The sequence below is a fragment of the Castanea sativa genome, chromosome 1 (assembly GCF_040712315.1).
Source record: "Castanea sativa cultivar Marrone di Chiusa Pesio chromosome 1, ASM4071231v1".
Classification (NCBI taxonomy): domain Eukaryota; kingdom Viridiplantae; phylum Streptophyta; class Magnoliopsida; order Fagales; family Fagaceae; genus Castanea; species Castanea sativa.
In genome coordinates this window covers 83,738,437-83,764,618 of record NC_134013.1, presented here as the reverse complement: position 1 = coordinate 83,764,618, position 26,182 = coordinate 83,738,437, and the positions used below count along the sequence as shown (strand labels likewise).

General features: G+C 33.1%; 3 protein-coding genes across 3 annotated transcripts; 2 read left to right on the top strand and 1 right to left on the bottom strand.

Moving 5' to 3' along the window:
* Positions 1 to 1,033: 1,033 nt before the first annotated feature.
* On the top strand, positions 1,034 to 2,053 carry LOC142635748 (uncharacterized). The gene is made up of 2 exons (XM_075809853.1): positions 1,034 to 1,611; positions 1,693 to 2,053. Exons 1-2 carry the CDS (start codon positions 1,034 to 1,036, stop codon positions 2,051 to 2,053), a joined length of 939 nt encoding a protein of 312 aa, XP_075665968.1.
* A 4,496-nt stretch (positions 2,054 to 6,549) lies between these two features.
* On the bottom strand, positions 6,550 to 10,408 carry LOC142606341 (EG45-like domain containing protein). Its single transcript, XM_075777709.1, has 3 exons — positions 10,248 to 10,408; positions 6,836 to 7,112; positions 6,550 to 6,737 (listed from the first exon to the last, which is right to left on the bottom strand). The coding sequence occupies exons 1-3, from the start codon at positions 10,354 to 10,356 to the stop codon at positions 6,731 to 6,733; spliced, it is 393 nt and encodes a 130-aa protein (XP_075633824.1). The 5' UTR covers positions 10,357 to 10,408; the 3' UTR covers positions 6,550 to 6,730.
* Positions 10,409 to 15,387: 4,979 nt separating this feature from the next.
* On the top strand, positions 15,388 to 17,436 carry LOC142635730 (uncharacterized). Its single transcript, XM_075809841.1, has 3 exons — positions 15,388 to 15,571; positions 15,890 to 16,108; positions 16,160 to 17,436. The coding sequence occupies exons 1-3, from the start codon at positions 15,388 to 15,390 to the stop codon at positions 17,434 to 17,436; spliced, it is 1,680 nt and encodes a 559-aa protein (XP_075665956.1).
* The last annotated feature ends 8,746 nt before the right edge of the window (positions 17,437 to 26,182 follow it).

The window sequence follows — 26,182 nt, the reverse complement described above, 5'->3', positions numbered from 1 at the left end:
TAGTTTGGGAAAAGTAGCATTTGCCCTTCTTCTTTTTTTGCGCGAAATGGGCATTTGCCCATTTTCGCCCCACTTTGTTGCCAATATCATATTTTTTTTTATTGCTTATCGCTATAATTTTACTGACTGCACTCATGGTAATTAACGGGTAACAATTTTATTTACATAATTGGCTAATTTGTTGAGTTGACTAATTTCCCTATAAATAACTAAGGTGTCTAAATTTTCTTTTCTCATTTGTCAATCAAACTCACAATATAGAGAAGGCTAGAACTGAGAAGAAGAATGCACCCCAATCTGTAGCCATTTCTAGCAACGAGTCAAGTAAAAGAGAGATAAGGAAAACGATTTTGAGGAATATTCTCTAGTTCCTTGCACACAAGAAATGATTAATGCATGTCCTTATTGATAAATGGATAGCTGATAGTGATAAATAAAACTCCCTAGTTCAATCCATTTCATAGGCATGCCTGTTAGGATTTTCACAATTCGCTCCAATACTAATGGGCTTGGTCTGCGATTCGAATGCTATAAAACATTTGAGCATACCTCATCCTTCACCAATTGGTCGTTGGATGCAGTAGTATGGCTCATGGTTCGACAAGTGGTATCAGAGCCCGGTCATAGGTTCGAGTCGTTGGAGCCGCATTGTGAGGGAGGGATTGTGAGGATTTTCACAATTTGCTCCAATAAGAATGGGCTTGGTCTATGATTCGAATGCTATAAAAGATTTGAGCGTACCTCATCCTTCACCAATTGGTCGTTGGATGGAGTGGTATGGCTCACAGTCTGACGAGATATCATATGGTATTAGAGCGCTCTGAGCTTTTCTAGATTCTTCTTAGCCAGATTTTCTTTCACGCTTGATTTTTTCTCACAAGCTTTCCAAATTTTCTTTCAATTTTCTCACAACTTTGCTTCAGATTCATCTTGGTTTCATTCTGAAGCAAATTCACCTCAAATTTTTCTCCTTTAATTTCAAATTTTCCTTCAGAGTTACATTAGATTTTCCTTCCAAGCTTTTTTTTCTTCAATGGCAACCACTGGAACTTCTGCTCCTGTTACCACAATTGATAAATCACATCCTTTCTTTTTGCACTACGAGGAGAATCCAGGTGTAATTCTTGTTGCTCAGCCTCTAGTCAATGATAACTATGCTAGTTGGGCTAAATCAACGCAGAGACCTTTGGGAGCCAAGAGCAAGTTAGGGTTTATTGATGGAAGTCTTTTGCTTACTCCTTCCATGGCAAAAAATCCATTGCTTGTTCACGCTTGGACCAAGTGCAACAACATGGTTGTATCTTGGATATTGAATTGTGTTTCACCAAAGATTCTTACAAGTGTTGTTTACAAGAACACTGCTTTAGAGGTCTGGACTGATCTCAAGAATCATTTTTCTCAAAAGAATGGACCAAAACTTTTTCAACTTCAGAAGGAGCTTGCAATAATTACTCAAGGAGATCTTTCTGTCACAAATTATTTCACTCAATTAAATGCTCTGTGGGATGAAATTGAAAATTATAGAGCTTTACCATGTTATACCTGTGGTTCTTGCACCTGCTCAATTAATGAGAAATTGACACAATATCAGTTGCAAGATTCAGTAATGCAGTTTCTTATGGGACTTAATGAGACATACAGTTAGGTTAGGGGGCAAATTTTGTTGATGGATCCTCTTCCTTCTGTCAATAGGGTGTATTCTTTACTGATTCAAGATGAGAGCCAAAGATCAATTGGTCATTCCACTAGTGCATACATTGAATCCACTGCTTTGGCAACCAAGTCATCTGTTGGAGCTGTTGGTTTTGGAAACACTTACGGCAATAATTCAGGTGCTAAGGGCAACAAGAACAAAGGCAAGGAGAGGCCAGTGTGTAGCCATTGTGGGGTCACAAGTCACACCATAGAGAAATGCTACAAACTCCACGGCTATCCTCCTGGTTACAAACCCAAGGGCAAGAATGCAAAGGCTAATCAAGTTGCAGGACCCGATTTTGGAGCAAACTTTGGTGACTTTGGTGTTATGGAGCCAAATTTTACTACTGTGCCATAATCCTTTCACTCCCAAGCTTTCTCTTTTACTATAGAACAGTGTCAGAGGATTTTGGCTATTATTGGGGGTTCAAGCACTAGTCATGGTAATATGGCAGCACCTGAAGTTGTTCCCAACGCAATGGCCAACAGTGTCACAGCCACTACTCCACTTGCAAGTACCTTCTTCAGCTTAAATCATTCTGTTTTTGCTGCCAAGGTAGTGAATAGAAATGTTTTTAGTTGCAATACTTGGGTTTTAGATTCAGGTGCCACTGATCATATAATCTATTTTGTTAGCTTATTAACCTCTATCACTACCTTAACCCAGTGTGTTGTTGAGTTGCCTAATGGTGAAAGTGCTCAAGTGACTCACATTGGCTCGGTTAAGCTTTCTTCAACCTTACTTCTTGATCATGTTATATGTGCTCGTTCCTTTTCTTTCAATTTGTTGTCTATTAGCAAACTGACTTAACAATTGCCATATTGCCTTGTTTTTCTCTCCCAATTTTGCTTTATCCAGGAGCTTTCATCTTGGAAGACGATTGGAACAAGTGAAGTGCATAATGGCCTCTACTTGTTGCAAAGATCAGATTGCATCAATTCTTCTTCCTTGGCAGATCATCTTCTCAAGCACAAGCCTGGTCATTCTTTTTCTTCTGTTAATTCTGTAACTAGCCTGTCTAGAGTGTGGCATTTTAGGTTAGGTCACCCTTCCATGAATAAGTTGCTATCTTTGCAAGATAGCTTGTCTGTTTCCTTTGATAATTGTAATGATGTTTGTGACATCTGTCCTAAAGCAAAACAAAAAAAGATTACCATTTCCTTTTAATAATAACTTTTCTACTTCTGCATTTGATCTTGTCCATGTTGATGTGTGGGAACACAATTTGGTACCAACATTAAATCTATTAGATCTGATAATGGCCAAGAATTTCTTCTTATTGATTTTTACTCTGCTCATGGCATCATACACCAAAAGAGCTTTGTTTATACTCCTCAATAGAATTCTGTTGTGGAGAGAAAGCAACAGCATCTTTTGTCAGTTGCTAGAGCACTCAGAATTCAGTCAAATGTTCCTTTGTGCTATTGGGGAGACTGCATTCTCACTGCTGCTCATATTATCAACAAGTTACCCTCTCCCATTTTTCAGCACAAATCTCCTTTTAAGCTTCTTTTTCATATTAAACCTTCATATGACCATTTGAGAGTCTTTGGTTGCTTGTGCTACTCTTCCACTATTTCTGCTCATAGAGCCAAGTTTCAACCTAGGTCTCAAGCTTGTGTTCTATTAGGTTACCCTCCTGCCATAAAGGGTTATAAGCTTCTTCATCTCACTTCTAAAAAGATTTTCATTTCTAGGGATGTGGTCTTCCATGAGTCTATTTTTCCTTTTATTTCCTTAGATTCTGTTTATTCCATTCCCTCTACTACCTCCTTTCCTCATGTATCAGATTCTACTTCTACCACTTTGCTTTTTTATTATAACTCCTCACCCGTGTTTCATGGTTCCTTTATTAATGATCAGCCATCTAATGTTGATTCAAATTCTGATATTGATGATAATGCTCCCAGCTCATCATTATCTGATTCACTTTAGGGTGTCCAACTTGCTTATCCTATTCCTTTAGCTCCTCCTTTCACTATTCCTGCTATTGCTTCTTACACTAACTCACACATTCCTCAGTCCATCCTACCTATTGTCTCCCAGCCTGCTGTCTTACCTATTCCTTCTTCCAACCCATCCTGTTTCTTCAGTTGAGCCACCATTGGTTGTCCAGCCCCAACTTCCAGACCAAGGTCTTAGAAGGTCTACCAAGGTTTCCCATAAACCCTCCTATTTTCAGTCTTATCATTGCAACCAGGTGAGTGTTTCACCCTTCCTTCCAACTCTTCCTAAGAAAGGTACTTCTCATCCCCTTCAAAACTTTCTTTCTTACTCTAAACTTTTTGCCACCCATAAAATTTTTTGCAATTCTATCTCCTTTGTTGTGGAACCTACTACCTATGCCCAGGCTGTTCAGGATCCTAAGTGAAGGAAGGCTATGGCTGCTGAAATTGTTGCCTTGGAAGCTAATCATACTTGGTCATTGACTTTTGTGCTTGCTTTGTCTGCTCATAAGAAGCCTATAGGCTGTAAATGGGTGTATAAAATCAAATATAAGGTAGATGGGAGTATAGAAAGGTATAAAGCTAGACTTGTTGCCAAGGGGTTCACTCAAAGGGAGGGTCTAGACTACTTAGAAACTTTTTCCCCAGTAGCTAAAATGGTGTCTGTTAAGGCTTTACTTGCTGTAGTTGCTATGAAAGGGTGGTTTCTATCTCAGCTTGATGTAAACAATGCTTTCCTTCATGGAGAGCTTGAAAAAGAGGCTTATATGGTTTTACCCCCAGGTTTTCACAGCAAAGGGGAGGCTATTTGTAAGCTGAATAAGTCTTTGTATGGTCTTAAGCAAGCATCTAGGTAATGGTTCTCTAAGTTTTCTCATGCTTTGGTCCAGCTGGGTTTTCAACAGTCAAAGGCAGATTACTCCCTTTTCACAAGAAGCAATTCTAGTAGTTTTATTGCACTATTGGTGTATGTGGATGATGTTCTTATTGCTAGTGATAATTTGAAGGCAGTAGATGAACTTAGGGTGTTGCTGGATCGACAATTCAAGCTAAAAGACTTGGGTGACTTAACATTCTTTTTGCGCTTGGAGGTAGCTAGATCCAAAGAAGGGATACACTTGTGTCAAAGGAAGTATGCCTTGGAGCTTCTGGAAGATGCAAGCTTGTTAGGTTGTAAGCCAGCAAAGACATATATCGAGTAGAATTTGAAGTTGAGTAAGTTTGAAGGGAAGGAGTTGAAGGACTCTAGTGTGTATAGAAGATTAATTGAAAGGTTGCTTTACTTAACTATCACAAAACCTGATATCACATTTGCAGTCCATAAGCTAAGTCAGTTTATGGCTAAGCCTAGATTGCCACATCTTCAAGCTGCAAATAGAGTTCTACACTACATCAAAGGATCACCTGGACAAGGTTTATTGTTCTCTTGTCAATCTGAGTTGCATATTAAGGCATTTACTAATGCAGATTGGGCTGCATGCACTGATACCCGAAGGTCAACTATAGGCTATTGTGTCTTTATTGGAGATTCACTTGTTTCTTGGAAATCTAAGAAACAACACACTGTCTCAAGATCATCAGCAGAATCAAAATATAGAGCAATGACTGTTGCTGTTTGTGAAATTGTGTGGTTGATTAGTTTTCTAAAAAACTAAGGCAACTCTGCTCTTCGATGACAGTCAGGCTGCTTTATACATTGGGGCAAATCTTGTGTATTATGAGAGGACAAAACACATTGAAATAGATTGCCACATTGTTAGGGATAGAGTATTAGCTAAGGTGATCAGGTTGCTACAGGTTAGAACTAAGTCTCAAGTTGGAGATTTGTTGACAAAAGCTCTAAGTTCACAACAGTTTCATTATTTGCTGTCCAAGATGAACTTAAAGAATATGCATTCCCCTGTTGTTCCTCTTGAGGGGGAGTGTTAGAAGGATCAGCTTCAAGCTACAAGTTGCAATCTAAGCAGGACAAGCACAAAGGATCAGCTATTGGCTCTTGTAATTCTTTATGCTGCTGGTAGTTTAGTGGTAGTAAACAGTGGTGATATTTATGGACACGTGTATGTAGTTGATAGGTGTTTTACATACTGTTAGTATTAGAGGGAATAGATCCGTATAATTTGGGATTAGTTAGGACTTCAAGCTTGTATAAATACCTTTGTTTGTACAGTTTTGCAGTTAGTTAATACAATATAGTTTTCATCAAATTCTCATAATGCCCATCATAGCATGACTGATGGTCATTCTCTTTGGAGGATTTTTCATCGAATGTGAGGACGTGGAGGTCCATTACCTAGATCGTAGAAGACACCTCTATCACTCTTCTTTGTTAGATGTTCTACACATATTCGATGGGCCTTTGTTGACACTGGATATTTGTTGAATCTTATCCATGTGAATACTTATAAGCTTTTGGAATACACATACAAAAAAAAATCAAGGGATCCCCTGTGGAAGTAATAGGTTTAGGGGGCCTTTCTGAATATCTTATAGGCCCTATCAAACTGAGAACTAAGAGCCTGGCCAATTCTTGCATTAACGAAATTTCATTTATTGATTCAACAGTTCCTTTTCACACTTTTCTAAGATGCCATGTGTTAAATTACTGATTATTTTAAAAGCTTAAACTATTAAAATATGGTAAATTTAATCATTTAACCAAATGAATTTAACACTTCCCCTTACGTATGGTCCGAAACTACCTTTTTAATAGGTAAGGCCTAACACATGAAATTTTAAACCCAATTGCTTCCAACAAGAGGGTTCCTCTTGTCAGTGTAAAAATGCATTAACAACTATCAATTCATTATTATATGATCAATTAGGCCAGAGATTCACATTTCATTGTTGAATTAATTAGTCGCTAACTTTTTCCCAGTTTAACATAGTTTCAATTAGAAAATAAGATACAAATTAAGATAAAGGCCTTTTCTTATTCAAGTTCAAACATCAAGTTGGCATCATGATTGACAATTGAAACATACGAGTTTCAATGTGATCATGCTCGAAACATTCGAGTTTCCATCATGAGCTGCTTATTTCATATTAACACAAAGTCGTCATTACGAGGCCATAGTCTAGAAGAACTTCAAACCCTGCAAATAACAAGTACAAAAGCAAACTTGAATTATTTTCTTCTCATAATTTATGCACCTTAAGCAGTAGAAATACTAGATTGGGCATTTGGGCTTACTGAGTATACTCAATTTTGATTTTTCCTGCATCTGGATTAGCTATAGCAGAGAAGGCCTCTTGAGAGAGATCAATGGTTCCTTTACATCCTGGGGGACAATAATCGACGATTTTAACCACAACGCTGGTACTCTTGCAAGGTTGTGGCACACCCTGATTGGTAGCCCCAGTGCATCTGACTCTATACATTCTCCCACATGCTGCCCTATTGCCCCATATTGCATCACTTGCTGCAGCTATCATAACACCATTGTTTTGATTTCCATAGCACGAAGAGGCTGTCAATAGTCAAAAAGATTAAATGCAAGGGTTAGGGTATTTTATCTTCAGGTATTCACAGTTGGCTTTATTTACAGACAACTAAGAGTATTCTAACTCAATTGACACTTTTTAAAATTTCTAGCAGGCATCTAGAGTTCAAAACTTTCTTTTCCATTGTAACTATCAAATAAAATAAATAAATATATATATATATATATATATATATATATATATATATATATATATTAGCAATTTCATGAAAACGGATCAAATTTGTTTTGAGCAGTTCATTAGTGCCACCATTGGCACTCCTTCAGCACCGACGTCACCACCCATGGCATGATGCACCTGATTTCATTCTCCATCATCCAATTTTCATTTAAAATCCATCTTTGTTACTTTTGAGATGCAATATTATTAATTAAGTTTTTACTTTTAGATTTGCTCACATCTATTTTTCAATTGATAATATAACTAATCTACTTAATTTTCTTGTAACATTAAAGAACTTCATTTTGTAGATATAATCATAACAATTATTTTTAGTAAAATTCTGTAAATGAAACCTTGCATTTGAAAACACCTTCTCTTGTTTTTTTATTTTATTTTTATTATATAATATAATATAATAATCACATTTATCTCCCTCTTGTTTTTTTTTTTTTTTTAAGAAACAAACACACACACTTGCCCATATATATATATAGGGGAAGAGGGATGAGATAAGAGAACACACTCACACCTCAACACCAAAACTGCATGCGGCAGTTAGTGTCGCGGAGCAAGTGATAAACCCCTTCTCAATATCACACCTTACCGATGTGGGACAACTCAACAATACTGAGTATTTTTTTTGAGAAACAAAGACACACACACACACACACATATATATAGGGAAAGGGGAATGAGATAAGGGAATACACTCACACGCCAACACCAAAACTGCATGCAGTAGTTAGTGTCGCAGAGCAAGTGATAAATCTCTTCTCAATATCACACCTTACCGATGTGAGACAACTCAACAACACTGAGTATTTTTTTTTTTTTAGAAACAAACACACACACACACACACATATAGGGGAAGGAGGATGAGATAAGAAAATACACTCACACGCCAACACCAAAACTACATGCGGCAGTTAGTGTCGCGGAGCAAATGATAAATCCCTTCTCAATATCACACTTACCGATGTGGGACAACTCAACAACACTGAGTAATTTTTTTTTTTTTTTTTTAGAAACAAACACACACACACACATATATATAAGGGAAGGAAATGAGATAAGGGAATACACTAAACGCCAACACCAAAACTGCATGTGGCAATTAATGTCGCAAAAAAAGTGATAAACCCTCTTGTTTCTTGTATTATATAATATATAATAATCACAACTGAAAAAAAAAAAAATTTAATATCCTAATATAATACAAACCAACCCCTCCAGCCACCTTCTCTTGCTTCACCAACCCACCCACAGCACCGCGACCCATATATGTCCCTCTTGTTGGGTTTTTGTTAAAATAAAAAATAAAAAGATTTTCAGTTGATTTTCATTATATTATGTGAAATCACAATGAGTTTTCTTATAAAATAAATTTTTTTACTAAAACAATTTTAGTTGGAAATATTTTATGCTTAGAAATTATTTTATGTGGAAACAAACGTAGCATTAATTAATTTTTATATTCTTTTCTCATTTTTTATAATATTTTCAAATCTAGATTGATATTTTCTTTTTTCTTAAAAATAGATTGATATTTTCTTTAGATAATTTATAATTATAAAATATTCACAGATAAAAGAAACATTATCTACAATAAAAATTTTGTATCTAGAATGCAAAATCCACTTTAATAGGATCTAGGAGAGGTATTTGGTAGGTAGCCTCACCTCCAAATTTTGAAGAGTGTAATTCTCAAAACTTAAATATAAAATTACAATATGGCAAGAATAAAATAATTTCTAGTCTAAAAAGTGATGATAGAATCTAATTTATCAAAGTCACTATTATAAGTTTTGATAGTCACTCAACAACCTTAACCTTCCCAAACAAAGATAAATTTAACACATACTTAGATGGAAAAAGATTAATTATATAGGAATAAAATATCATGGTTTCAAACTTAAAAAGAGAATTTTTTTTTTTTTTATAAGCTTTCTATCGGATTGAATTTCCAATGGTCAACAATTTTGAGGACTTCATGGGTGCAAAGCTTTTCCATTTTTTTTAAATAGTTTTTTCATTTAAGTTTTATTGCCTCAAAATTTTGGGGCCTTTTAAAAAAGGGGTCTTACATAATGGTCTAGAGAAAGTCAATAGAAAAAAAAAATGAAAATTATTGATGTGACAAATTGTTAGCGATAGGTTAAAAATTGTATTCAAGAGTGGGCTAAGATGAGAACCAATAAAAGTTTGTCAACTCAATAATTGTAAAATTATTTATTTATTTTAAATGACCAAGCCTAGGAGTTGGCCCTGACTCTGTCCCACCACCACCACATAGATTTTGATTGACATTGTTGGTCTATGTAGAAATAAAATATAATTGGCATTAAGTTTTTTTTTTTTTTTTTTGGTGTTGTTGAAAATTAGTTAGTTACATTAGGGGTAGAGGATTTCGATTTTAAATGCGTTTTTACTAAAAACATTAAGAGGTTACAGTTAAACTATAAAGCTCTTGGTGGCTTTAAGTTTTAAACATTGTACATTCATAGATGTTTCTATTTTATTATTTATCATATCGTACATCTCTATGATTTTCAAATTCCAACATATTGATAAGGAAAGGCAAGTCCAAATCCTGTAAGAAATCGTGAAACCCAAAACAAGAAGAAATGTATAAGAAATGTCTAATTTATAGAAACTTAAAGAATGAGTATATGAAAGGTAAGTACTTAAATTAGCAGAAGATATGAAGAAACCACTGGCGTGGTTGTACACACACAGTCCTTGTTAATTAATACATATAGTTAATATTTTGATTATTTTCTTCATCAACATAAAAAAATAAAAATAAAAATTCTATTGTTTGGGAAAAAAGACAGTAAGAAATTGATCATGTCATTGTATATTGTTAAACCCATTATATAATCTATAACATTCTTTGTATTTATAAATTCATACAATTTTTGCTTATAAAAATACTCACGAATATAAGGAGGTGTATAGAAAGTAGCAGTCCCCTGCGCAGCATTTGCAACTGAGATGAGACATATGGCCATGGTCGCCATGATCAAAGCACGAATAATCACTACCATTTTTGCTTAGAGAAATTCTGTAATAATATTATAATACTTCTAATTTGTGATGCAAATATGTAAATTTGCCTCCAATTTATAAAGGAGCCAAAGCAAACTGTACTTCTTATCATTTACGTCATTTTCTTGACCACGAATTGTTCAAATTTTCCTTCTGAGGTTATTGTCTTGAAGCGTAATTATTATTCTCACATGGACCATCCTCTCTCCTTGACTTTACACGTGGAAAAAAATTTGTACTTAGCACCTACAAGCATTCACATTGCGTTCGTAAATATTACTTTATATTTTAGAATAAAAACCCACTTTTCTATTTGGACTAATTAATTTTCAAAACACCTCCATCTAATTATCTAGTATTTATACTCTATTTCATATAATATCAAGCTTTCTTGATTTTTTTTTTTTTAAATTTCCTATTTACACACAATAACCAATGTTAACTCTTTTCTTTTACCTTGAGCGTGATTGTATCTATTTTTTAATATGTAATGTGATGATATAACATGTTAAGATTGGAGAGATAAGAGTTAATTTTTACATTACATATTTATAAAATTTAATCTCTTTTGCATAAGTTACTATTTTTCTTAAATTTGGAAAACTACTGTAGCAAAATCCTATTTTGCATAACTAATGCATGAGCTAATATAGGTGATTTTTTGAGTTCATTGGGCAAAATGTAAAGGCTATGTTATTTTAGCCAAACTAATATGAATGCTTGAACCTAAATTTAGCATACAATTTTTGTGTGTTGGGTTCATATAAAAAGTTGTGGCTATTACCTACAGTTGGTCACTTTACTGAGTTGTGGCCTAATATGCTTACCCAGCGGCTTAAAATTGTCTACCTGGCGGCTTATTGTAGCCCCACCTCTCTGCACTCTCTTTATCTCTACACGTGGAAATTTATTTGGCCTGTTTGTAGTTAATGACCCACCCATCAACCACTACAGATGACCCACCCACCACTACTAATGAAAAAATGTCTATCAAAATTGTCAGGCCAGAGAGTAGAAATTATAAATTACTTATGGTGTAGGAGTGATGTGATCTATTATTTTATTTAAAAAAATTTATTTATTTAAAATTGTTAAAATAAAATTTTTTTAAAACAGAAATTGATTATTGATTCAGTAATTTTAAATAAGTAAAAATTTTTTAGTGAAATAATAAACAAGTGATATCGTCTACTAAAAAATCGTATAATTGCTTATAAAAGAGAAGCCGGTGTATCCTGTACCCGGCATATATGCCGGGTGTCTCACACAGTGGCGAGTCCCACACACTGTGAGGCCCGCCCCTATGTGAGACACCCGGCATATATGCCGGGTATAGGATTAATTTTCGGTAAAAGAGAGAGTCAACATAGTCATTAATGTCCCAATTATGGTTCGACAATAGGCCAGGCATGGGTGGGCTAATTTTCTTTATTGGGCTCATTTTTTCTTAAAAAATAAAATGTTGAAATTTGGCAAGCGGTGTAATCTGTGGATTGAACCATAAACAAGATTCAAATTCTGAGTTGTTTTTCCAAGAGACGGAGAGTATTGCGGGCATTTGTCGGCTCACAACGACCATTGTTAGGCACATTCATGGTCAATGAATTTATCCGCCTAATTAATGATTCGGGTTTAGTCATCTTGCTATCCTTATCCTTAATTTTGAATTGAATTGAATTATTGACATTTACATAAAAGAATCGAAAATGATGATAATATTATAACGAGGATGTCAAACTCCATACTCTAACATAACCTAGTTAGTCAAGGGCAGCTTTAGACATTTTGGGGCCTAAGGCAAAAACTAAAAATATTGCCTTTTTTATACCTATATATTAATTAAATTAATGTTTATTTAATATTTTTATATTATAATATATTTCATTTAAAATTTATTTTTCTTCTTGTTGAACATCATTATGGTGAACTTGTTCATTTGTGACATTTCCATGGTTATTTTCATTTTCTTCTAAATTATTTTGAAGTTCATTATCAAAATTTGTTGTATTGCAAAATTGAACATTATTGTTATCTTGCAATTGTATCATTTCATTATCTTCTAACTCTTTTTGGTGAATTTCTTGCTCATTTGTGATATTTTCATCTAAATTTTGTGTTATATTTTGTTTATTACTAATAACAAATTTATCCATTGATCCTTTTTTAGACTCAATTAATTTTTCTTCTTTTTTTCTTTTTTTAAGTTTTTCATATCCAGATGCATATTTTCTAGTAGACATTTCTAATCAAACAATATATTTATAAAGACTAAAATAAAAAATAATTTTCAAGTGTAGAACAAATGAGAAATAAAACCTGATTTATATAGAAATTATTGTTGTAGTTTCACTGAATAATAACAAGTTTTTAGCAATATCAACCTGCATAAATAAAGACTTATATAGTATATTACCACTAACTAATATATATATATATATATATATATATATATATATATAAACACAAGATTAAAATTTAAAATAATAATAATAAGCACAAGCATAACAAAAATTTAAGCACAACTATAACACTAGGCTTATTAATTTATAATACCCTCCCAAAAAAAAAACACAAAACAAATCCTATCTATAACCAAAAAAAAAAGAGGCTGAATCATTACAAATGAAATACGGCTGAATCATTCAAAAAACAAAAACAAAAACCTGAAGCCCAAAACTGTTACAAAACGTCAAAACTAGGCCCAAACTCAATCAGTCAATCTTATTAATTACAAGAATACAAGTAGTGCCCCCAATCTCAATCAGTCAAACAACCGAACCCCAAATATTTATAAATTATACCTGAAGATGAAGTGACTGTGAATGGTTGGTGAGTTCGTGAGTGATGAGGGAGGGAGGCGGAGAGCAGATTCGGAGAAAGAATGAGAGAGGCGGCGAGGCGGACTGATGAGGGAGCAGAGAGGCACCGACGCCGAGGCGGTCCAATCGTCCAGGCTTGCTGCTTGCTTCAGTTCAGTTGCAAGAGAGAAAGGTAATGAGTGAATCAGAGACAGAGAGAGGCGGAGAGCAAGAGAGAAAGGTAAAATTTTTAGGGTTTGAATTGTTATTATTATTTTTGATTTGTGATTGTTTTGTAGTTAATCTCTTAGACTGGATTTGTAGTTTATCTGGATGATTTTTGGTTTGTCTAGAGGATAACAATGTTTAACCGAATTTTTGGTTTGTCTAATACTTTTTTTTTTTTTTTAAATCTGATACTAAATTTTTTTTTTTTTTAATTTGACACTAAATTTTTTTTTCCCCTACTACCCCTTATTTTTTAAAATTTGGGGGCCTCCATTCCACTAGGGGGCCTTAGGCAATTGCCTAACTTGCCTAAGGGAAGGCCGGCCCTGTAGCTAGTAGATGACAGCAATGTAAGCATGGGTGCCATGGGTATACATGGGTCCAAATTATCTGCAATGCAATAATTTACAATCTCTGCAGTGTAAAATGTAAATTAAGTGGGCTAATTAGTTTTGGTTTGGGTTTCGTTGATATAGAAAGAAATTTTTTTCCTATGTGTGGAAGATAAGGAAATTATTTGGTGTAGAAGACAATAATTTTCTTTGACATAGAAGGAAAAATATTCATTATTGCAAAAGCAATGAGTATTACTTGTCTATTAAGGAATACGATTGAAGTTTTATAACTGTTTCAAAGGGTTTGATAGCTTCTGCCTAAGCTTCCTCCCATGTAGGAGAGGTAAAAGCTCCTAGAAGAACATGAGTGAGTTTTTTCGAAGAGTGGTTTGGTGGATTTTTGGGGTCGAAGGATTACTCGTGATTGCGTGTTGAGAGTTTAGTTGAGTTTATGTTGTGAAAGACTTATTGGATGCATTAGGGATTTGGGTTTGTGAGTTTATGTTGGTTAGGTTTTAAGCAGGGGCGGAGCCACGTAGTGGCTTAGGGGGGCCGTGGCCCCTAAAAAAAAAAAAAAATCCATTAGACTATGCATAAAAAATAATTGGGCCCCCCCCCCCAATATGTGACATCCGGTCCCCCCATACCCATAATATCTCCACTATTCTCACTTTCTCAGGCTCCAGCTTCAGATTTAGGACTTATATACTCCAAGTAAAAAAAAAATATTGGCCCATTTACATTTAAATAGTCAAGTCCAAAAAATAAAAACAAAACTACACTTTCTCTCAATCTCAAAACCCACCCCACTTCGGTCAAAAAGAAAAGAAAAAAAAAACCCACCCCACCGATGCCCATTCCCTTGACTTCTTATTCTTTTTTCCTTTTTTTTTTTGTCTTCTTTGATACACTTCCCACTCCACTGCCTACCAGAGTACCAGCCCCTAAAACACAGCACCATTAGTCCCCTGTTCTCACAGTCCGAAAAAAATAAAAAAAAAAAAAAAAAAAAAAAAAAAAAAATTCTGACCAATTTTTTCTTTCTTCTTGCTTTCTAAAACAAATCACCCAACATATTTCATTGTCAAATTTCAGGATTTGGAACTTAGTGACTGCCTGGTGAGTTTTCTTCTATTTCTTAAGCATTAGACATTCATCTATTTTTAGTTTTTTTTTTTTCTCAACTATCTACACCTAAATATTCACATGCTCTTTATATTTTCATAGATTTTTAGAGAAATACATGATTGAAGGCAGTCTTGAAGGGAAGATCTAAAGTTGTAGGCAGAGGCAGTAGGCCTTGCCACACAGCCCACACCCATCTTTGATCTTTGCACTTTGTGAAGACAAAGTTTCTAAGGTAAAATTGTTTTGATTCATTACCAATTTTTGATTAGTTAGATATCATGTTATGTGGCTGTGAGTGTTGTTAAATTGTTTGGTTTATGTTGTGTAACAATACTTGTGTGTTTAATTTTTGTTTTTGTTTGAGGAGTTATTATTAATTATAGTTGTATTAAAAATAGGTTGACTGTTTAAATTATAGTGAAAATTTTGTTTTTTCTTGAGTATGAATAACATCCATATAACTAAGTAAAAATTTCTAATTATTTTTTTAAAGTTCTTTTTAGGTTAATTTTTTAGTCATATTCTTATAGCTAAAAGAATTATGAGCAAACGAAAAACAATTGATGCATTCTTTAAGAAAAAAGATGTTAGCAATTCAGAAATTAGGACACCTGTGGCTGTAGAAACAAATGTTGATACTTCAATGCCTGATGAACACCCCTCCAAATGTTCAAGAATTCAATCTGAAGAGATAGATCGTGATCCAAGATCACATAAACAAATATGTGAATTCCCTATCAACAAACAAGATGAAATCTGACAAGCTTATCTCAAAGAAGGTCCATATCAACCTAAAAATATAGACTATCCATACAACAATGATAGTCAACGTCGTCGATTTCAACCTTCATGGTTTGAATTACATTCACATAGGGATTAGTTGGAATACTCACCTTCAATGGATGCGATATATTGTCTACCTTGCTACCTTTTTAGTAAGAAACCAATAGGTCATCCCAGATCAGATGCATTCATTTCAACAGGTTTTAATAATTGGAAAAAGGTGAATGATGGAATGAATTGTCCTTTACTTCGTCATGTAGGGAAAGATCCAAACTCCCCACATAAAATTGCTGTGAAATGTTGCGAGAATTTAAAGAATTATTCACAACATATTAACAAGCTAATTGAGAAACAAACGTCAAAAGAATTAGAGAATAATCGGTTGCGGCTCAAAACCTCAATAGAGTGTGCTCAATGGCTAGCATTCCAAGCCTGTGCTTTTAGAGTTCATGATGAAAGCCTTGATTCAAAAAATAGAGGTAATTTTATTGAATTGATAAAATTCACATAAACTTTCAATGACAAAGTAGCTAGTGTTGTCTTGAAAAATGCTCCACAAAATGCCAAATATACATCACCCACAATTCAAAAGGAGATTTTGCATATTCTTGCTAGTAATGTGCAAAATGCTATTCGTGAAGAAATTGAGGATGTAAAATTTTGCATTCTTGTTGATGAAGCCCAGGATGAGTCAAAGAAAAAGCAAATGACCATTATTTTGAGATTTGTTGATAAAAATGGTTTCCTTAAAGAGCGTTTCTTTCATGTTGTGCATGTTAGAGATACTACTGCGTTGACCCTAAAGAAGGAGATATGTGCTGTCCTTTCTCGTTACAACCTTCACATTGAGAATATTCAAGGCCAAGGGTATGATGGAGCTAGTAATATGCGTGGTGAATGGAATGGATTACAGGCTCTATTTCTTAAAGAATGCCCATATGCTTATTATGTACATTACATGGCTCATAGGTTGCAATTAGCTTTAGTTATAGCATCTAGAGAAGTAAAAGTTGTTCATCAATTCTTTGATCATTTGACTAATAGTATCAATATTGTCGTTGGTTCTAGTAAGCATAATGATGAATTGAAATATGCTCAAGAGGAACAAATTGAGAATATGATTGCTTCTAATGAAATTGAGACTAGAAGAGGAGCAAACCAAATTGGTACTTTGCAACGGGCTGGAGATACATGTTGGGGACCTCATTTTCAATCTATTTGTAGTTTGATAAAAAAATTTGATGCAACTTGCAAAGTTATCAATACTATCTCTAAGGAAGGGGCTAATTATAAACAACGTGATGATGCTAAGGGAGCTTATCAGGTATTAACATCATTTGAATTTGTTTTAATTTTGCATATGATAAAAGAGATTATGGGAATTACTAATATTCTTTGCCAAGCTTTGCAACAACATTCTCAAGATCTTTTAAATGCCATGCATTTAGTTTCAACTACAAAATCACTTATTCAAAAGTTGAGAGATGATGGATGGGAGCCTTTACTTGATAGTGTTACATCATTTTGTGGACAACATGAAATTAATATTCCTGATTTAAATGCTCGTTACACTAAAGCTCGAGTTAGATATCGTCATCAAGATGAAGCTTTGACAACAATAGAACATCATTTAAGAATTGACATATTTACAGTTGCAATAGATTTTCGATTGCAAGAATTGCATAGTAGAGTTTGTGAGCTAACAGCAGATCTTCTCACTCTTAGTTCAGCACTAAATCCTAAGGATGCTTTTAGATCATTCAAAATTGGTGATATTTACAATTTGGCTAAAAATTATTATCCTTAAGATTTCACTGAGCAAGAAATTTGTCTTTTGAAGCATCAATTGCAACATTATGAGCTTGATGTGACAAAGCATCCAGATTTTCAGAATATGAGTACAATATCTGAGCTATGTAGGGGATTAGAAATTTCAAGGAAGTCTAAAATCTATCATTTAATTGATAGACTGATTCGTCTTGTGTTGACTCTTCCAGTTTCTACAACAACTACAAAACGAGCTTTTTCAGCTATGAAACTATTAAAAATAAGACTTCGCAATAGAATGGAGGATGAAATTTTGGCAGATAATATGATACTTTATATAGAAAAGGAAATTGCTGGGAATTTCACCATGGAAATGATTATGGATGAATTCTATTCCATGAAAAATCGTCGTCAGACATGATTTTGATGTGAAGTGTTTTTTTGTGTGGATATTTTTGTATATGTCTATAGTGAACTACACAGTTTTTGTATGTTCATTAATATTTAAGATATATCAAAATTGAAATTTCATATTCAATAGACTTGTGATTTATGTTTTTTATATCAATACTTCGAATCGGCCCCCCATGTAAAAATTCCTGGCTACGCCCCTGGTTTTGTGAGCATTTTTTGTGTGAGTCATGAGTGTTGATCAATGTCAATATAATCCATATAGTTGATAGTGAATATTTTGGTTGGCGTGTGGACTTAGGTATGGAGTTAGCCAATATTGTTGTCTTGTGTTGTTTTATTTTCTTATTCATGTGAGTGACCTAGCCCCAAATCATAATAATTGACGTTAGAACTTCCACTATTGCATAACAAGTGGTTTAATTAAATTTTTTAAAATTTGCTAGCTCAATTAAAAAAAAAATGCAACACCAACGAAATCCCAAAAAAATCTCTCCTCTCCCTTAACCCACATTTTTTTTCTTTGTTATTTGTGTTCTCTTTGTTTTCACTTTCTTAATTGAAAATCTCTCATGGCTAGCCTAACTAACAAGGCTAGCATTGAAGACATGGACCCTACAATTATACTCGCTGCCGTGTGAGCGAAGTATCGTCTTTGTCCTGTGTGGTGAGTCTGTTCTCTCTCGAGGCCATGTGATTGAAGGATACACTCATACTCCACTATGTTTTATTTAACGCCCTCGTGGTCATGGACCAATGTACATTACCATAAATGAAAATATGCCATGAAAGCATGGACATTGGAAAATTCCATCTATTTTAGGTGAAATTTGTGGCAAAGGATTTTCCTCTACAAATTAGTTTAAAATTGTCAAAAAAGAAAAAAAAAAAAAGAAAAAAGAAAATTACGTTTAAAAGTTTCATGGAAATTTGAGTTTTCATTTTTAATTTGTAAAACTTGAAATTACGTATAGACAAAATAAAATAAAAATATTAACTCCACCCCGAATTTTAGCTGAAATTACCAATAGTACTCAAATTTATTATTTCATTTTGAGAAAAAAAAACCGGTAACAAATTTATATCTACTTTCTCTTTTGGCTATTGATCAACTGTAAGTAAAGAGTTCTAGAAACATATGTGAACAATACATTACATCATTCACAAAAATATATCTTATTATATAATAATTTAATGTAAAATGCATTTGTAGGGGCATTGGGCCCAGTAATTTACCAAGGATGGCCCAACAAAGTCTTTTGGGCTAAAAACCCAAATCCGAGGACATCAAATGATCTAGGAGTACATGAATGTACCTCACAAAGAAAATGCCAAGTAAAGATATGATAAACGAGTGACCAATTACGTCCGAGGAATAGATTTGTCCTCGGGTTTTTAAGCCGAGGTCATAAGAAGAGAGGTTTAGTGTCCCCGGGCTATGTTATAAGAAATCCTATGACTACGAGAAGACACGGTACACGTGGAGGACAATAGGAAGAGCGGTGAAATATCTAAGATAAAGCTGCTACCATCGCCCATACATTAAAAGCTCTGTAATTGATATACTGACTGCATAAATCGAAAGATGGGACTTGAGCATGAGGTTTGGAACTTGGTCCCTGACCCCAGCAGACTTTGGGGAAGAATTGATGGGACAAGTATCCCAAGCCAGCGTTACAACCATGAGGTGGAAGATGATAAAGAGAAGAAGAGGAAGTATAAATAAAGAGAAAGACCTTCGGATCAGGGAGAGGGCTTCTTTCTGTAAAGGAGAAAGACAATAGTATATGATAATCTACAATTGTAACCAACCTTAGGAAGCAATATTATAAACTATCCTCGGATTGTGTCCGAGGAGAAGCTTTTAGTTATACTCTTACAAATAATTCTTTATTTCGTGCCATTGGGCCCGGAGCCCGTTCTTTTCTATGTTATTTAAAACCATCCTTGAGAACTAGATTAGAAACCCACTCTCTACAAATTTATTGTAAAATGGCCTTTCAAACCCATTTCCAACCTTAGATTGGGAGTTTGAATTGTGTTCTTACAGCATTATTTTTGCTTTAAAAAAACAAAACAAAACAAAACTTAATTACCAAAGTTAAAACATTTTTAAATAACAAATATAGATAACTTAATTTAAAAATTCTAATATATTGTATCAACTATATTTTATTAGAAATTAATCACATCATTTAAAGAAGGGTTTGATACTAACATTTATAAATCTCAACTATTATTTTTATTTTTCGCTTAATAAAAAAAATCACCAAAATTTTGCGCACATCCCGCATGTCTGTGACTAGTGTGTGTGTATATATATGTTAGGATTAGTGCCCTTAAATCCTATTGTATGATGCTATGTATGATATTATGTATGGCATTATGTATGACATTGTGTATAACTTAATATTGTGTTTAATAAAGTTATTTTATTATTATCTAAAATAATTGTAACATGAATATTAGGACATTATCATATAGTCCATGAAATGCATTGTATGTGATTTATGTGATTTAGTCACAGAAGATATAAATCACAAGTTCTTTGTAAACTCAGAATTTATAGTTCGTAGTCGGTGATGAAATTAGGCATTCCATCTGCGAAAACTATAACGTATCAACTAAGATGATTTGTCTTGATCATGGAAGTAGAGACTTCTAGTTGATATGTTGATATGTTTTAAGAGTTAAGACATATTGAACTGAACCGCTGTGAGATTTATTATTCTCCTAACGACTGTCAAATGAATAACAAATCTCACAATTTCTATTTGCATAAACTCTTAATCCTGAAAGAATAATGGACCTGATCATGAGGTGTAGGTTGCTTTGATATATCAGGAGTGAGATTTAAAGTAACGGTTAAAACCTCAGTATATTGGGCAGCCACATTTAGTGTTGATGGAACATATATTCTCAAGATTGAATTCATAATCACTTAACAGAGATATAAAATATTCTCTTGAGATAAGTTTAATGGGTTTGGTTATTCAGAGTGTTAGGCCTAATCACTTTAGTAAAAAGTTACTAAAGTATATGTTTATGAAATTGAATTTCATAAATATATGATGAATAACTTAAAGGATTAAACCGGGTATTCAAGGATTAAGATGTAATAATTTTCAAAGTGGCAGTTTATATACATGACTTTGTATTCTTACGAATATTTTATGAAGGGGTTACATGTATAATAAAGTCTTGGAATATAGTATATTAATAAGGCCTAGGGTACAATTATATTTATATAGTGGTATTAAATATAATTAATGGTAACTTTGGACTTGTCAAGAGTTGACAGAAAAGCCCAAGGCCCATTGGAGCTTGTGTCTTATTGGTCCTTTTTTGTCCCACTCCAAGCCACACACTAAAACCCAATTGGAAAAACCTAATAGGCCAACCCAATTAGATAATCAGTTAATTATAAATGGTGAAACATACAGAATTTTTTATTAGTGAATGAGAAAAAGAGAGACATCATTGTAAAATGGTGTGTATGTGTGAGTGAAGCCACTCGATTATTCTCTCTTGGAAACTGATTAAGAGACCACACTTCTTGGGCGTAAAGTGGAATTGGAGTGAAGATTAAAAGTGTTCCCAAGTGCTTCTAATCTTTATTTTGAATTTCTCCACACCAAGATACGCTATCTTGTTCTTAAATTCTGAAATTTGCATAGTGCATGTTATCAATCATGAATGAAATAGATTCATGTTTGTTACTTCCGTTGTGTGTTTTGTATGAGATACAAAACCAGGTTTTTCAACAATATATACACACACATGTCTGTATTAGTTTTTTTGGCTAAACTCCAAATTTATTAAGAAGAAGAAGAAGAAGAAGAAACAATAAAATCTATCTTCTAATCTTCCTTGACAATTAAGATATCTTACAACCATAAGAAATATTAACACCTAAGGAATTTCATTCATGAAAATAGAGGGAGATTTTTAACATTAACCTAAGAAGGTTAATGTAACACCCTGACCCAACTTTATAATTAACCTATGTGTTCAAGTGGTTAATTATTATTTAAGTCACTTACTTTCTAAAATTAATATAAGAATATTTAATAAACATATTATTTTATAATTCCATTGAATAAGAATTGTAAAGATTATAAATAATTAATGGCTATTTGTATTATAAATATATACTAAGTATGTACAAAACTATATTAAGTGATTAAGTTGTTAGATATATAGTTGTTGGTGTGTAATTAAGTATAAAGGTAAGGGTTTACATGCAAATTTATATTATACCTTGGGCCTTTATAGAATATAAGGTTATGGAGGGGTGGAAAGTAAATTTTGAAAAGTGGTAAGGGTGAGTCATTAGCCCTTTTTCCTTTATGCATACACGTGCCCCACCCATAACTTTCCCCCTTATCTTTTCTTGGCTGCACCACAAGATTCCTCTCTTATCCTTCTTTCTCTATTCCTTTTCTTTGTTCTTATTTCTTTGTTCTTTCCTTGTACTTACACGGCAGCACTTCATCTTCTTCTTTGACTTTTCAAAACAACTAGAACTTCCAAGAACTCTCTCCCTCTCTCAACCAACGAGTCCAACACCAAAACATTAGTAGTTCAAAGTTATAAAACGGAAAAAAAATTTATTATCTGAACATTTTAACTATTTAATTTTTTGAAAGACTCTGAGTGTGAACAGCAAATGTTTATTTCTAGCAATTCTACAGGTTAGCTATGAAAATACAAAGGAACTAGTTTCTCCATATAGATAACTTACTTTGAGAGACCAAAATCTCAAGGATATCTTGAAGTTTACGAAAATTTGGGGGCAAATGCCTCCATGGCTCCATCAACCCCATCCCCTCTATTTTTTTCACAAACAGTTTTGAATAGCAATAGTTTATTTCAAACTATTCTAAATGTTTTTTTTTCTCCCATTGAAACTATTCTAAATGCATGTTAGCTATAGAGTTCACAATTTCGTTGAGAAAACTTATCGAATTTTTAAGTTCTAAAATACTATTAGATCACATTCAAAACTTAGAGTGACTATATTTAAGAGTAATATGTATTAATCCATAAATATTTGTTGAAGATTCTATAATTATGTAGGCTAAATACTAATTACTATCTTAAATATTTATAATCTATTTAATAATATAAAATTTACAAAAAGAAAAATAAGTAAACAAAATTACTCAGTACTTGATTTCTTGAAAGTAAGTACCATACAAACAAAAAAAAAAAAAAAAAAGATTGCAAGAATGTCATAAACTTCATGTTAGAACATATGTGGAACATGTTATGAACATATGTCATATAGAATTGGTTGATCCTTTAACAAAACGCACTTTACTTGTAATTTGGTAGATCTAGGATATGTTTAATACTTCAAAGAACAAGAGTTTAAGTCTAATATTAAAACCATGAAGATTGGACCAAGAAACAAGTGAAGAAAAGCTGTTCATTAAAGCTGAACAAATTCTCGACAGCTGCCGACAGATAATATCTATCGAGGATTAATGAATCTCGACAAAAAGCTTGATAGCTGTATCTATCAAGAATTACAAAATTCAGATTTTCAGATCTAATTTTCAACCCATGCTAATATGTATGTGTAGGGTTTCTTTTCTCACAACCCATGCTAATATGTATGTGTAGGGTTTCTTTTCTCACAACCCTAGACCAATATAAGGCTTATTTTAAAGGCCGTCACATAAAAGAATACAAGGAGAACATATGCAAAAAGTAACCAAGTGCTTATTCTCTCTGAAAAAAGCTACTGCATATTTGCACCTTAGGATTTTGTAACCAAGTGCTTCTTGATCTTTATTGTTAATAAAGTGAAGAACTTTGCAGCCAACAATCTTCTTCAAGTTGGTGAGTTAGTCACGTATTGGGAGTTATGCATCATTGGTTAGTTACTAGGATCCGTGCAAAAGGATGGTATTCATATATTGAAGAATTTAGAGGTTCTGAAGCGGTAGAAGGTTTCTGCTGTAAGTTCATCTATGGGGATTGTAGAGTTTAGGGACAAAAATTTTGTACTAAATCTAAAGCTTCTCTTTACTATAGTGAATTTCTTTTCGGGATGGTTTCCCCCTAGGTTTTTTACTGTGAAACTAGTTTGTTTCATTGGTTTTCCTAGGACATCATATCTTGTTTTATTTATTTTTTTGTTGTGCATGATATTAACATGATATTGATGTTAGTTTGTTTGAACAAGATTTATTCATAATAAATCTAATTAGCAACTTGGATTTAAAACTTGTTAATTCTATCAACCGGGGTCTAAATTTCCCAACACTTCCAAAAACCAATAGGTATATTATAATTATTATTGCACTGCCTCTTTACTAAAACTTGTAATCACAGTCCAAAATTAAATTAAATTCTTTCCAAGACCTGTTAATTAAAGAATATCATGGTTGGAGCAAGGAATTGAGGAGAAACCTTTATTTTTAATTCTTTCACATTAGAGGAATTTGAAAATTAAAAAAAATTAGGTAAGGTAGAATTTGTTTATAAATTTATTAATATTTATAAACTAGATATTACTATATTTTGCAATTGACCTTTAACACACACACACACACACACACACACACACACACACACACACACACACACACACACACATATATATATATATATATATATATATATATATATATATATATTAGGTTCAAATATAACCAATGGGGTGGGGGTGGGGGTGGGGGTGGGGGTGGGAGTGGGGGGAGGGGGGGTGAGAGAAGATCTTATAAAAACACTAGCCCTTGAGAGCGCATGCTCAAAAGCTCTTCTTTTTTTTTAGGTAATGTTTAATAATTTGCATCTATTATAATTTAGATATATACTTTCTTATTTTTCAAACAAATAAAAATGATAAATTTTAGAGATTAGCAGTCACTGTAATTTATTTTTTAAACATGAGGGGAAAAAATCCTAAACTTTAGGAATTCTCTTTTTGAATTCAAAATGAAATTTGTTATTTAACGTTTATGACCCTATTTCTAAATGAAATTGCCCTTCATTAATGAGGGTATTTTTTAACCATAGAAAAGTCCAGTTAAAATATGAGAATCCTCTTATATATAGTATAGATTAGTAGGTCAAATTTTTAAAAAAGATTGACTTTATTATGTGAACATTTCAAATGTTTTAATTTTTGAAAGACACCGAACAATATATATATATATTAGGTTCAAATATAACCAATGGGGGGAAGATCTTATAAAAACTTATTATGTGAACAAATTTATTATGTGAAAGAACAACTGTTACGATATGCACCCTCTAAATCCTATTGTATGATGCTATGTATGACATTATGTATGATATTATGTTATGACTAATAAAGTTGTTTTGTTCTTATCTAAAATAATGATAACATGAATATTTGGACATTATCATATAGTTCACCAGTTGCATAGTATGTGATTTATGTGATTTAGTCACAAAAGATATAAATCACAAGTTCTTTGTAAACTCAGAATTTTAGTTCGTAGTTGGTGATGAAATTGGTCATTTCATCTACGAAGACTATAACATATCAACTAAGATTATTTGTCTTGATCATGAAAATTGAGACTTCTGGTTGATATGTTGATATGTATTAAGAGTTAAGACATATTGAACTGGACCACTGTGAAACTTATTATTCTCCTAACAACTGTCAAATGAATAATAAATTTCACGATTTCTATTTACATCAACTCTAAATCCTGAGAGAATAATGAACATAATCATGAAGTGTAGATTGCTTTGATATATCAAGAGTGAGATCTAAAGTCATGGTCATAACCTCAGTATGTTGAGCAGCCACATTTAATGTTGATGATACATATATTCTCAAGATGGAATTTATAATCTCTTAACGGAGATATAAAATATTTCCTTGAGATAAATTTAATGGGCTTGGTTATTCAGAATGTTATGCCTAACTACTTTAGTAAGAAGTTACTAAAGTATATATTTATGAAATTGAATTTCATAAATATATGATGAATAACTTAAAAGATTAAACCGGATACTCAAGGATTAAGATGTAGTAATCTTCAAAGTGGAAGTCAACATTTATGACTTTGTATTACTAAAAAATATTTTAATGAAGGGGTTGCATATATAAACAAGTCTTGGGATATAATTTATTAATGAAGTCTAGAGTGCAATTATATTTATATAAGTGGTATTAAATAAAATTAATGGCAACTTTGGACTTGTCAAGAGTTGACAAATAAGCTCAAGACCTATTGGAGCTAAAGTCTTATTTGTTTCCTTTTAGTTCTACTCCAAACCACATACTAAAACCGAATTAGAGTGGCCCAAAAGGCTAGCCCAATTAGATAATCAGCTAAATATAAGGAGAGGAATATATGAAATTTTGTGAAATTGGATTTATATTT